General features: G+C 40.5%; 1 protein-coding gene across 1 annotated transcript in view; it reads left to right on the forward strand.

Annotated features, from left to right (window-relative positions):
* Positions 1–14,479, forward strand: part of cblb (Cbl proto-oncogene B, E3 ubiquitin protein ligase) — a 192,661-nt gene that overhangs the window by 93,668 nt on the left and 84,514 nt on the right. The window contains exons 8-9 of the mRNA XM_070434684.1: positions 3,397–3,484; positions 11,169–11,300. Of these exons, the coding sequence (XP_070290785.1) occupies positions 3,397–3,484; positions 11,169–11,300 (220 nt within the window). The remainder of the gene's footprint in view (positions 1–3,396; positions 3,485–11,168; positions 11,301–14,479) is intronic.

The raw sequence follows: 14,479 nt of genomic DNA on the forward strand, positions 1-14,479 counted from the left end.
ACACAGGTGATCTTTGCAAAACATTGAATCACATGGTTTATCTGTTTCTATGTGACCACGATAACTTCAGAAAAAAGTTGACTACAAATACAAAGTTGCCAATGTCTTTGCAATTGATACAAACAAGCGACTAGGGCTGGGTGGTATACCTTATTTTAAGATATACTGGTATTGATGCACGGACCGGTTTGGGTCTTTACTTTACCTCTATAACGGTATTTGAATGTTTGGTTTGTTAAATGTGATATGTCGTGTATAAAGTCAATTTTTATAGTTTATTTTGATACTTGAAGCACCTCTCTCCATTCTCGCTCTCTCTCTCGCTCTCTCTCTCTCCACACAAACCTAGCCCAGCCCCCTATCACTCAAWMAGCGCATTTGTTGTTCCTCTGACCACGATACACTTGCGTTCAGTCTCTMCATGGTCATTGCAGCACATGCAACATTGATGACGTCAATGCTGTTTTCACTTTGCTTCTTAATAAAAATCCATTCGCGTTCTGTTACACTATTAGTTTGTGTTTCTTACATCTGCAAACAGCTTGTTTGTCTTTTCTTAGTACGTTGTGCCAAAATCTTGTCAGCCGCTAATGCTAATCGCTAATGCTAATGGATAGGTAGCTAATAAATGTACTGATCAGAGCAAACATAACTAGCTATACAGCCTGATAATACCAGTGATGGTGTAGACCTACAGTACCAGTCAAAAGTTTGGACACACCTACTAATTCAAGGGTTTTTCTTTATTTTTAGTATTTTCTACATTGTAAATAATAGGGAAGACATCAAAACTATGAAATAACACATATGGAATCATGTAATAACCAAAAAAGTGTTAAACAAATCAAGATTCTTCAATGTAGCCACCCTTTGKCTTGATGACAGCTTTGCACGCTCTTAGCATTTCCTCAACCAGCTTTTTATTGTATTTTATTAGGATCCCCATTAGCTGTTGCAAAAGCAGCAGCTACTCTTCCTGGGGTCCTCACAAACATGAAACATGACATAATACAGACCATTAATAGACAAGAACAGCTCAAGGACAGAACTACATACATTTTGGTAGTCATGAGGTAGTCACCTGGAATGCATTTCAATTAACAGGTGTGCCTTGTTAAAAGTTAATTTGTGGAATTTATTTTCTTCTTAATGCATTTGAGCCAATCAGTTTTGTTGTGCCAAGGTAGGGGTGGTATTCAGAAGATAGCCCTATTTGGTAAAATACCAAGTCCATATTATGGCAGAGAAATGAGAAATGACAGTCCATCATTAATTTAAGACATGAATTTCAGTCAATCCGGAAAATTTCAAGAACTTTGAAAGTTTCTACATGTGCAGTCGCATAAAGCATCAAGCTCTATGATGAAACTGGCTCTAATGAGGACCACCACAGGAAAGGAAGACCCAGAGTTACCTCTGCTGCAGAGGATAAGTTCATTAGAGTTACCAGCCTCAGAAATTGCAGCCCAAATAAATGCTTCACAGAGTTCAAGTAACAGGCACATCTCAACGTCAACTGTTCAGAGGAGACTGTGTGAATCAGGCCTTCATGGTCAAATTGCTGCGAAGAAACCACTACTAAAGGACACCAAAAAGAAGAAGAGACTTGCTTGGGTCAAGAAACATGAGCAATGGACTTTAGACTGGTGGAAATCTGTCCTTTGGTGTGATGAGTCCAAATTTGAGTCACCGCCGTGTCTTTGTGAGATGCAGAGTAGGTGGATGGCTGATCTCCGCATGTGTGGTTCCCACCGTGAAGCATGGAGGAGGAAGTGTGGGGGTGCTTTTCTGGTGATACTGTCTGTCATTTATTTATAATTCAAGGCACACTTAACCAGCATGGCTACCACAGCATTCTGCAGCGATACGCCATCCCATCTGGTTTGCGCTTAGCTGGACATTAATTTGTTTTTCAACAGGACAATGAACCAACACAACTCCAGGCTGTGTAAGGGCTAATTGACCAAGAAGGACAGTGATGGAGTGCTGCATCAGATGACCTGGCCTCCACAATCACCCGACCTCAACCCAATTGAGATGGTTTGGGATGAGTTGGACTGCCGAGTGAAGGAAAAGCAGCCACAAGTGCTCAGCGTATGTGGGAACTCCTTCATGAGTGTTGGAAAAGCATTCCAGGTGAAGCTGGTTGAGAGAATGCCAAGAGGGTGCAATGCTGTCATCAAGGCAAAGGGTGGCTACTTTGAAGAATCTAAAATAAATTTGATTTGTTTAACACTTTTTTGGTTACTACATGATTCCATATGTGTTATTTCATAGTTTTGATGTCTTCATTATTCTACAATGTAGAAAATAGTAAAAATTTAAGAAAAGCCCTTGAATGAGTAGGTGCGTCCAAACTTTTGACTGGTACTGTATGTTTGGACTGCAGTTCAGGTTTTATCTGCCAGTGTTATACACTGTGACATAAACGAAACCTTATTATTTTTGCTTCTACTACAGATCTGCAAACATTGACAGGGTAGGGAGGGAATTGGGGCCTGCAATGCAAGTGCACATTTTGGGAGAAAGGTGGGGAATTGGGATGTAGCCATTTACTCCGTTTTATTTCCTCTCTGTCTTGACTGCTCAGGCGACGAGGGATGATTACCTCTGTAAATGTAGTTTGATCTCTCTCGCCACGCGTGGGTGGTTTCGGTTCAGAGCGCCTTTGGGAGGCGACCAAAGGTGGCCCACTTCTGCAAATATTCTAATGGAGGATTCCTAGGATACAATTATGCATGAAAGCACATCAGGCTCACTGCCTGTCTGTGTCGGTGGACAAGGCAGTCAAATTATGGGGGTTTGGAGATAGCACTTTATTTGAAGTGTGTTGCCATTACACTCTTCATAGTGCTGTCATAAGAAATGTATTGCGGTAAAATACAAATTGCAGAAACAAATTACCTTGGGCTCCCGAGTGGCGAAGCGGTCTAAGGCACTGCATCTCAGTGCTAGAGGTATCACTACAGACACCCTGGTTTGAATCCGGGCTGTATCACTACCAGACGTGATTGGGAGTCCCATAGGGCGGCGCACAATTGGCCCAGCGTCGCCCGGGTTTGGCTGGTGTAGGCTGTCATTGTAGAATTTGTTCTTAGCTGACTTGCCTAGTTAAATAAAGGTCATAAATGCATTCATGTGCCATGCTCCACGAAACAAAAATATTTCTCCCAAAAAGTATTCTGTGTCAGGATAATGCCGAGTCTCTTTTAAAGTGGTCCTAATTTGAGATGCCATGCAATGTCATTTTTATGACTGTGTTATAAAGATGTTTGATAATGGATGTTAAATGTATCTTGTTGTGCCTTCTGTGACATCTCTGTGTCGTTCTTAATTTTTTGTCAGCAGTCTGTGTGGAATGCTGTAGTATCTAAGCTGTCTCTCTTCTGTCCTCAGTTACATGTTTCCGGACGGACGCAGCTACAACCCTGACCTTAAAGGCTTGTGTGAACCCACCATCCATGATCACATTAAAGTCACACAGGTCAGTGTGTGTGTGTGTGAGAGAGAGAGCGAGAGAGAGAATATTGCATTTTTGCAAATTGCATGTCCCACCCAGTTTTATAATTTCACTGTGATACAAAAAGTGGCGCCGGTGTGCTTTAGGCCCATGCGGGCGCCTCAAAGCCCGCCGGACAGGCCGTTTTGATTCTGCAACAAATCTTTTCTAAAGCCAGTGTGGTATGTTGAATTAGTTTTCTTCCTATGAATTTGGCTCTAGCGTTGGTTTGGGCTATTAGCTATTATGAACCCATCACTGAAAGCTAACACTCAGGGACATGTGTGTGTGTTCTGTTTTCCTCTAAAACGCTCACAGGTCGCACAGGACTCGTTAGAAGGGAAAATCGCACAAAATGACTGTGGGGGGGACATAAATTGAATGCAATTGTGATCTTCTTCCTATGAATTTGGTTCTAGCATTGGAACGGGCTATTTAAGCAATAAGGCACAAGATGGAGTGATGTATCAGGAATACAGTCACAGGTAAATGGCGTTGTGACTGTATTTTCCTGTGACTGTATTCATGATGCAGCACTGACTCAAGTGCCTTATTGCTTTTATAAAACATTTACCAACATATTAAAACAACAATGAAAAACACATTTTCAAGTAAATTCATACAATTTTAATCTTCCATCAGAGGAAATAATCCGGACAGGTCCTTAGTTTGTTTGGTCATGTTGCTACAGACACGCTCCAGTCATTAATTATTTTTGTTAAAACTTCTTACGGATTGTACCTTTTTTCCCCAAAATGACAACCAAATCGAACTGCCTGTAGCTCAGGACCTGAAGCAAGGATATGCCTATTCTTGATGCCATTTGAAAGGAAGCACTTTGAAGTTCGTGGAAATGTGAAATTAATGTAGGAGAACATAAAACATTAGATCTGGTAAAAGATAATACAAACAAAAAAAACATGCGTTTATAATTTAAAAAAAATCWTCTTTGAAATACAAGTGAAAGGCAATCATGTGTTATTGCAGTTTAGCCACAATTTAGATTTTGTCCACTAGATGGCAGCAGTGTGTGTGCAAAGTTTCACATTAAGCCAGTGAAGCATGGCAATACTAGACAATATTTTGTATCAAGTCTGCCCAAATATGCCGAATTGGTCAATTGATACATTTTCAAGTGCGTGACTACAAAGAACATACAAAATTATATGGTAATACAACATTTAAGTTTACACACTCCCAGGAATGTCATACATGATGGATCATTAGCTTATACTTAAACTATGCTACATTTTATTTCTGGGACAATCAATGTGATGACAAATCAGAGCAAGATTACTGAATGTGAGTACATTATTTACCTTCAGAGGTGAATGTATTAAACCAGTTGCCGTGATAAAAGTTCTGTTGTTGTGCACTCTCCTCAAACAATAGCATGGCATTTTTTTCACTGTAATAGCTACTGTAAATTGGACAGTGCAGTTAGATTAACAAGAATGTAAGCGTTCTGCCCATATAAGACATGTCTATGTCTTGGAAAGGTTGCTGTTACTTACAACTGTCATGCTAATCACATTAGCGCACGTTAGCTCAACCGTCCCGGAATAGGAACACTCATCCTGTAGAGGGATGGTCTTCCGTTCTAACAAAAGTGGTTGCTTTGCAGGCTGACTAACGTTCTTGTCACATCCTAGCTAGCTAGCCAACTTCAGCTAACTCCGTCACGTCAAACATTGCACCTGGAATGACAGCCCACTAGCTGCATTTTCGCCTGTTTGAGCTTATTTTCTATTGTCATTTACTTGGATATATCCATAATTATGATGATGATGATGCGTGATTTCGGCCTGGCTCAGAAAAAGTTTAGTCTTGTCTGGACACCCGTTCGCTCTCTATTGTATTTGTATTTATTATGGATACCCATTAGCTCCTGCCAAGACTCTTCCTGGGGTTCCGGCAAAATTAAGGCAGTTATACAATTTTAAAAACATTACAATACATTKATTACAGAATTCCCAACACACTTAAGTGTGAGCCCTCAAGCCCGTACTCTACTACCACATATCTACAACACAAAATCCATGTGTATGTGTGTGTATAGTGCGTATGTTATCATGCGTTTGTATGTGTCTGTGCCTATGTTTGTGTTACTTCACAGTCCCTGCTGTTCCATATGGTGTATCTTTACCTGCTTTTTAAATTAGATTCTACTGCTTGCATCAGTTACCTGATGTGGAATAGAGTTCCATGTAGTACTGTGCGCCTCCCATAGTCTGTTCTGGACTTGGGGACTGTGAAGAGACCTCTGGTGGCATGGATTGTGGGGTATGCATTGGTGTCCGAGCTGTGTGCTAGTATTTTAAACAGACAGCTCGGTACCTTCTGCTTCTCAACACCTCTTACAAAAACAAGTAATGAGGAAGTCAATCTCTCTTCCACTTTGAGCCATGAGAGATTGACATGCATGTCATTAATGTTAGCTCTCCGTGTACTTTTAAGGGCCATTTTCCCAAGTCCCTCTTTGTGGCACCTGACCACACGAGTCCAGGTGCGACAAAACTAGGGCCTGTAGGACCTGCCTTGTTGATAGAGTTGTTAAGAAGGCAGAGCAGTGCTTTATTATGGACAGACTACTCCCCATCTTAGCTACTGTTGTATCAATATGTTTTGACCATGACAGTTTACAGTCCAGGGTTACTCCAAGCAGTTTAGTCACCTCAACTTGCTCAATTTTAATTATGAGATGTAGTTGAGGTTTAGGGTTTTGTGAATGATTTGTCGCAAATACAATGCTTTTAGGTATTGGAAATATTTAGGACTAACTTATTCCTTGCTACCCATTCCGAAACTAACTGCAGATCTTTGTTAAGTGTTTCAGTAATTTCAGTTGCTGTAGTAGCTGACGTGTATAGTGTTGAGTCATCCGCGTACATAGACACACTGGCCTTACTTAATGCCAGTCGAATGTCGTTAGTAAAGATTGAAAAAAGCAAGYGACCTGAACAGCTACCCTGGGGAATTCCTGATTCTACCTGGGTTATGTTGGAGAAGCTTCCATTAAAGAACACCCTCTGTGTTCTGTTAGACAGGTAATTCTTTGTCCACATTATAGCAGGAAATGTAAAGCCATTACACATACATTTTTCCAGCAGCAGACTATGATCGATAATGTCAAAAGCTGCACTGAAGTCTAACAAAACAGCCCCACAATCATTTGATCAATTTCTCTCAGCCAATCATCAGTCATTTGGGTAAGTGCCGTGCTTGTTGAGTGTCATTCCCTATATGAGTGCTGAAAGTCTGTTGTCAATTTGTTTACTGTGAAATAGCATTGTATCTGGCCAAACACAAAGTTTACTAAGGGTTGGTAACAGACTAATTGGTCTGCTATTTGAGGCAGTAAAGGGGGGTTTACTATTCTTGGGTAGCGGAATGACTTTAGCTTCCCTCCAGGCCTGAGGGTACACGCTTTGTTGTAGGGTCCAGGGGAGTTTCCATTTCAAAAGTGAAACAAATCTTCAGAGGTCGGACAGGCAGCCAGCTTATATTACCCCAGCAGTACCAAACTAAATGCTAGGCAACAATCATGGGGAAATAATGTGCGAGTTGAGATAAATAGAATAGATGCAAATTCGTATGATGGTGAAATTCTTATGGTAGTGCAATGCTAATTCAGATGGAACTGTTAGCAGGCATAGTGTGCCTGTAACGGCCAATACAGCACAGCTTGGAACGCTMCTCCTCCAATCAGCATCTAGGATCCAAACAACCTGTTTTATAATGGCAATTGTGACCGCATCGCAGAAAGCTAAGACTCTCAGGAACATAGTGCCGTGGAAAAATTATTTGTTCCCTTTCAGATTTGTGCATATTTTTGACACTGAATGTTATCAGATCTTCAACCCAAACCTAATATTAGATCAAGGGAAACTGAGTGAACAAATAACACAAAATMTTGATACTTATTTCATTTATTGAATTAACTAAAGTATGCAACACTCAATACCCCTGTGTGAAAAAGTAATTGCCCCCTTATACTCAATAACTGGTTGTGTCACCTTTAACTGCAATGACTGCAACCAAATGCTTCTTGTAGTTGTTGATCAGTCTCTCACATCGCTGTGGAGGAATGTTGGCCCTCAACATTTGTGGGTTTCCGGGACTTTCCAATAATTGTCTGATGCATTTTAATCACTTCAAAGCGTACTTCAATTAGACTAATTTTGGCATTACCTGATTTGACATGCCTTTGTGTTATTTATAAGGCCAGATTCAACATTTTCATAAAGTACTTTTTACACATTTGTTTCGGATACCCCCAAGAGTTCTAAAGTAGAGAATAAAATAGTCTGATGGTCCATGTTATCACCAACTTAAAACAAATACGTGTTAATAGGGAAGTAATATAATAAAGAAAACACTTAGTATTCCGAGGAATTCACTGTACTTCAACATTGTAAAGGTCTGCCACATCTGTTTCTGTCTCTCATCATCCCTAAAAAGTGGTTATCAATCAGAGCTCGTCAAACCTGATAGGCCAACGTCATCACAAAATGCAGCCTAAATCACATGAATCGGCCAATAAGTCCGTCGATCATATGCTGAGGTAATGAAACGATATCTTGTTCAAGTTGAGCTAATTTAACCAAAAACTATGGATAGGGGCAAACTCACCATGTTCAAAATTACATGACCAAATCAACTCAACGACTTGGTCTGAAGTTACTTAGAGGTGATTAGGCCACAACTTTTGAACATGGTGAGCTTGTACCCATCACCCTTAGTTTTTTGGTTATTTTGTCTACAATTCACTCAAGTTGGCAGTAGCTTTTGAAACAAATCTGAACAATGGATGACTGGCCCCATAGATCTCCTGGCCCCATAGATTACTTTCTGGGTAAATGACAAAACAGGGGAAGAAAGTAAGGAATTTGTCTGTCGGTCCTGCATTACAGACCAAAATGTGTGTTTTTTTTATTTTTTATAAAGTAAACCAGTTTCATTTAAGCACCAAAAATTGACAGCTGTGCCATACGGATTGAAAAATAGTTGAGAAGAGATTTTTGATGTACCGTTTCCATGGCACATGGTTTATGAACTAATACTCAAAACGAATCCGCCGGATTCAAAACTTAGTTTTTCAATTTAAATTATTATATAAAATTCTTGCAACCAAATAGGATGTTAAATACAGTGAGGTAAATACTTATTTTCCACCATAATTTGCAAATAAATTCATAAAAAATCCTACAATGTGATTTTCTGGATTTTTTTCTCTCATTTTGTCTGTCATAGTTGAAGTGTACCTATGATGAAAATTACAGGCCTCTCTCATCTTTTTAAGTGGGAGAACTTGCACAATTGGTGGCTGACTAAATACTTTTTTGCCCCACTGTATATCGAGGATACAACCGTCTCAGCTCTGCAGATTTTGCTGCGAGGAGACAGAAAGAATCATTAGATAATTTTTGTTGATAATGTCTATATGTAGCTTGTTTTTGGTCGCATGTTCAGGAATGGCTGAAGAATTGCAACATTTACCTGGAGTTAACTCTACAAATAGCACTGCTGGGTGATCTGAAAAGTCATAGTCAATCGACCGATAATATAATAATACTCTCAGCAAAAATGTTTACCTTTCATTTACAATCTGTAGAAACTATGAGAATAGAAAGGCTCAGAACGTTTGTGAAACATCACAGCACAATTGAAAAATATATATAAAATAGAATTCAAAACTGGATTGTATTCAGAGAGAGATGGGAGGGGTTGAATGGAGCTGAAGGATGGGACTAAAAACAAACAAAAGAAAACTCATGTAAAATGTGACCGAAATTGAATTTTTATTTTTATTTTTTTTACATTGGATAAAAGTAGAGACTTAGAGCTACAACATGGTATATCATAGACTACAGTTGGGGAACAATGGGAAAGTAATTCTGCTTTGAAAGTTGATAAAGTTGTAAACTCACTTTTGAGAAAATGTCCTTTGAATGTTTTGGTACCACTACTGGAGAGCCCTTCTTTGTCTACACCCATTCAGCATCGTTCACACCCTCTTAAGCTTTAGCCCCACCCACTAACAACAGCAGTCAAGCACTCAAGCTAACTTGCTAGCTACTTCCAGACACCAATGAGAGAACAGCTCGCTGAACATTACTCTCCCTAGCAGAGCTGGTTAGGCTGTTGGTGACTGCAACTGTTCTGTAAGATTTTCAGTTTGTAAATACAGAGCGTTTCGCTCTCCGAGTGTTCAGAGCACACACTGGGCGCTCTGGCCGAACGCTCTGACCTCACAACGGCAGTCAAGCACTCAAGCTAACTGGCTAACATTGGCTAGCTTGCTAGCTACTTCCAGACACAAATGAGAGAACACCCCACTCTGACCATTTTACTCGCCCTAGCAGAGCTGGTTAGGCTGTTTTCATGTTAACTGTGCTGCTAGCAACAATTTAGTTACCTTTTTTTGCCAATGTTTACTGACACCGGCCATATTCAACGGGCGTTGAGCGTTTGTAAATTCATCAGTTATTCTGCGCTCTGGCACTCAGAAAGCTTGCTAGCTAGGTAAACAATGTACCTAGCTAAGAAAACAATGTGTAAGTTCACACACGTCACATAACGCGTTAGCTAACAAGCCAGACAGCTAACGTTAGCTAGTCAAACAACAATAAACAGTGCTAACCAACCATGTTCAATGTTAGCTAGCTAACATTAGGCTCTAACTACAACAGCAAACGGCTCTGAGAAACAAATAATAACATCAGCTAGGGAGCCAGCCAGCTTACGTTAGCTTGAAATGAAACCACTTCCTGTCAAAATTAGAAAAAGTGTAATATCTGAAAATGTAACGTTAGCTAGCTAACGCTAGACTTTCTTACCTGTATACATCATCGTGCATGGATGTTTCTCCCTGTCAGGAATGTCATATCACGGTTGCCCTTAGTTTGAGATTAAATCTGGAGACAGGTGTTTCCTCCATCTCTTTAGCTATCATACTATTATTCCACTGATTTCAAACTTGATCCTCCAGAAAGTGGAGAGCCACACTTACGCAGCTCCACTACACAATACTTTTTTTTTTTATGACACCGGCGTTCGACTGGATTACCAACAGACCAATCCGAACTCCTCTCTCGACATGTCCAGCCCACTCATTATCTCAGCCAATCATGGATAGTGGGAAGGTTGCTAATGTTTTCTGTGGCTTAACCAACAAGGCTTGTAATTTAACAATTTTATTCGTATTTACAGATGGCATACGAGTTTGTTAGTAAGTCACATGAACGTTCACATGTTCAAGAAGGCATTTCTGCCAAATAAACGCATTTTGATAAAAAAATTAATTAACTTTCAAACGGCTCTCCTGTTAAGTCGTGACATGCGACATACGCCTAGTTTCCTGAAGCGGTGTGTCCAAACTTTTGACTGGTACTGTATGTAAATGTGATATTTCCGTTGTTTTTCTTATTATAATTTTGCAAAAAATTGTCATTATGGGGTATTGTGTGTAGATTGATGAGGGGAAAAAAACAATTGAATCGATTTTAGTATACGGCTGTAACGTAACAAAATGTGGAAAAAGTCTAAATTCACTTCCTTTAATTCAAATTCAATTAAAATTGTGCTTCATGTGGAGTGTGTCCAATTCTTATTTTAATTCATGAGTTGTGTGTGCTGCCTCATAACTGACCCCTCTTTGGTCCTAAAGGAGCAGTACGAGCTCTACTGCGAGATGGGCTCCACCTTCCAGCTGTGCAAGATCTGCGCCGAGAACGACAAGGATGTAAAGATCGAGCCCTGCGGACACCTCATGTGCACCTCCTGCTTGACTGCCTGGCAGGTAATCAAATCAAATGTTGACGGTGCATTGCAGAGTGTGTTATGTCATTGTGAGTAGGGTTTGAATCTCAGGTTTGCATGACAGGGATGGATCATTTTACACTAGCACAATCTATCTTGGCATTGCATGTGTGCCAATAGCTAGTGCACAGAAAACCAAACAGCCTTTACCGTATTTGTTCGATTGAGCCACAATTTATTTGAGCATCTGTGGTGCAAACAAGGTATTTCTGTGTTTCCACTGTTAATGCTTTTCCAACAGTGTACCGAAACACAGCTTAAAACCCCAAACAGCAAGCAATGCAGGTGTAGAAGCACGGTATGTCTGATGTATCCATTCTAACAGACACTTCCAGAACAAAAAAAATCCTACTACAACTACTAAAGACTACTAAAGACATGGTGACCTCTGGTGGACATCCAGAGACTTGCACAACTAGAGACTTTCTGTCAAACTATTCGTCACAGACTGATGGGGCGATTTCAACAGAGCGAGACACGAAGACATACAAGCGTAAATATGTACTTTGCACTTCTAAATCCGAATGAGCGGTTGTTAGGGTGCTAAATATCCACATGTACGATGAGCGTATTATTCAACTGTCTGTACGATAGTTGAATTCCTTAGTCTCTCATTCTCCCACTCTTTCTTTCTCAACCCCTTTTTCATTGCGTACCAAGTCGTCATATCGGGTTTGTCCACTAGGGACTTTTCATTACATTGTTAGTAATCAACGTATAATCTCCTGTGTGTGTGTTTATGTAATTCTTTGTGATTATTCCATTAGTTAGTAAATAAATAATTATGACAATTTGTGTAAGSTGATTCATCATGGAGACTMGGSTTCGTGCAGATTTATAGGATATTACGACGTTCAGAATGAGACTGAAATAGGAGCAAATGATTAATGGATGACGGATAGTATATCGAGATATTCTGATATTTTTGAGRGAAACGGTAACTCGTTAAATAAACTTTTCCCGTGGTYKCCTAGATTACTACTTAATTAATAGTTATATGATTAATTCAATTGAACGTGGTATMTAYTTATTGGATGAATAGCCGTCTTCGCYTTAATGGTAGCAACGTCACYYCATAGTGTTATATGCTTTTGAATASTAGATGCTAGTGATTAACATGGGTAACCAGAATGCCGGGACCGTCCCGGTAACACTCTTTACATTTCCCGAAAAAATAAAATGACAAGKTCCGAGAAATTACAAAAACAATTATCCAATGTCTGCACTAACACAACATGCGCAACATCAGATTAGCAACAAATAAAAGAGCACATTATCCAAACAGCTTTTTGCATGGAAACCTTTTACATCACACAAAGTCGCCATAAATTCAAAGCGCATGCATAGTTGACAATGCCGGACTGCACACGCGACCCAAATGCAATGAATAAATCCTACAGGGAACCCCTACAGTAGGCCTATAGCCTATAAAAGAACATGTMCCTCTTRGAGCTGTCGTTGTGAATCTTCAGGCAGTCACACATTTGATAGGCCTATGCKCAATTCACTGTCACATGAAGTCTGTTAACAATTCAGWGAGTCAWGAGGGYAAATTCTATCTTCTCCTGTCCMAGAGCCTACGCTATTTTCCTATCCAGTCCCAAAATCTTGACTCATGTCTCGCATGAAAATTCMTAACTTTATTCTGTAATCCATAGGTTGCATTATCAGAGCACYTCTCTCGTGTATGCCTGTCAAAATACCGCTATAACTATTTCCACTCTTCATCTCCCTGTTATTCATGAGCTGATRTGCTATCTGTATAATCGTCAACTCGATTTAGCCAAATATAGGAGATATTCTGTAATTCGTTGGAGMTTATCTAGCAAGTTTAGCAACTTTGGTCTTTTCACTTTTGTTTGACTGAGTAAGAATGACTATACAACGCTATACTCGGAGTGCGRTCTTGTGCATTGAGATAGCCTACTGCTGAAATGCGCTGCCGAACAAAGATAGAGTAACTATCATTAGTAAATACCGTATAATTTGATCTGAAATCTTGGTGCAGCCAAGCCGACAGGGTGGCACAGCGCCCCTCTTATCTGGGGAGAACCCTGGCATAGAGACCATATCTTGATTTTAAACGCTTTAAATGGGCACTTCCAGGATAAATATGAATTATTACCGGTATTGAAACTTGGGACTACTACTTCCGGCGCCGACAGAGATGGCCGCCTCGCTTCGCGTTCCTAGGAAACTATGCAGTATTTTGTTTTTTTACGTGTTATTTCTTACATTGGTACCCCAGGTAATCTTAGGTTTCATTACATACAGTCGGGAGGAACTACTGAACATAAGAGCAACGTCAACTCACTATCATTACGACCAGGAATATGACTCTCCCGAAGCGGATCCTGTGTTTTGCCTTCCACCCAGTACAATGGATCTGATCCCAGCCGGCGACCCTAAACAATGACGCCGTAAAAGGGGCAAACGAAGCGGTGGAGAAAGAACGATTCTTTCTCTGTCGTCAGGCTTACGAGAGACGCACGATCGCGGTCTCCACTCACCTTAAGCATCTCTATCTGCGCCAATGTCCCAGTCTCTTGACAACAAGGTCTGAGCAAATCCACGATGCAAGCTCCCCCACTTCGTAGCACTCCAGCGAAAACTGTCAAGAGCACTGTATACTTCCTTCTTCTCACGGAGACTCTCTATGGCCTCCCGTCGAGAGAAAGCTAAGGTAGTCGGTGTAGGCAGCTGGTTTCTTCAGCGCATCGCGCCGACAGAAAAGAACATCTTCTGGTAAGAGAGGCGCGGGGGGTATCCCTCTTCTATGTATCCATACGAGGACGTCTTGTGTGATCATAACACAACATTACAGAAGACTCAAGTTCATTCTGTTCACCTGATTTAGAATTCTCAATCAAATTGTCGACCGCATTATCCTACAGGAAATTCTCTTCGATTATAATCACAGGCCGCAACATAATATTCCCCAACAGACACATCGATGCCTGAACGACTTTTATCTGACTCTATGTAAACATGGAAACCCACCACCTAGGCTGCATTCATCGTAGCTGGGGATTTAACGAGGCTAATCTGAAACAAAATCCTAAAATTTCTATCCAGACTATCGATTGTGCTACCAGGGCTGATAAACCTGGATCATTGTATATTCTAACTATGCACGCGACGCAGGTCACTAACCCATTC

The sequence above is a fragment of the Salvelinus sp. IW2-2015 genome, linkage group LG23, assembly GCF_002910315.2.
Source record: "Salvelinus sp. IW2-2015 linkage group LG23, ASM291031v2, whole genome shotgun sequence".
In the NCBI taxonomy this organism is placed as follows: domain Eukaryota; kingdom Metazoa; phylum Chordata; class Actinopteri; order Salmoniformes; family Salmonidae; genus Salvelinus; species Salvelinus sp. IW2-2015.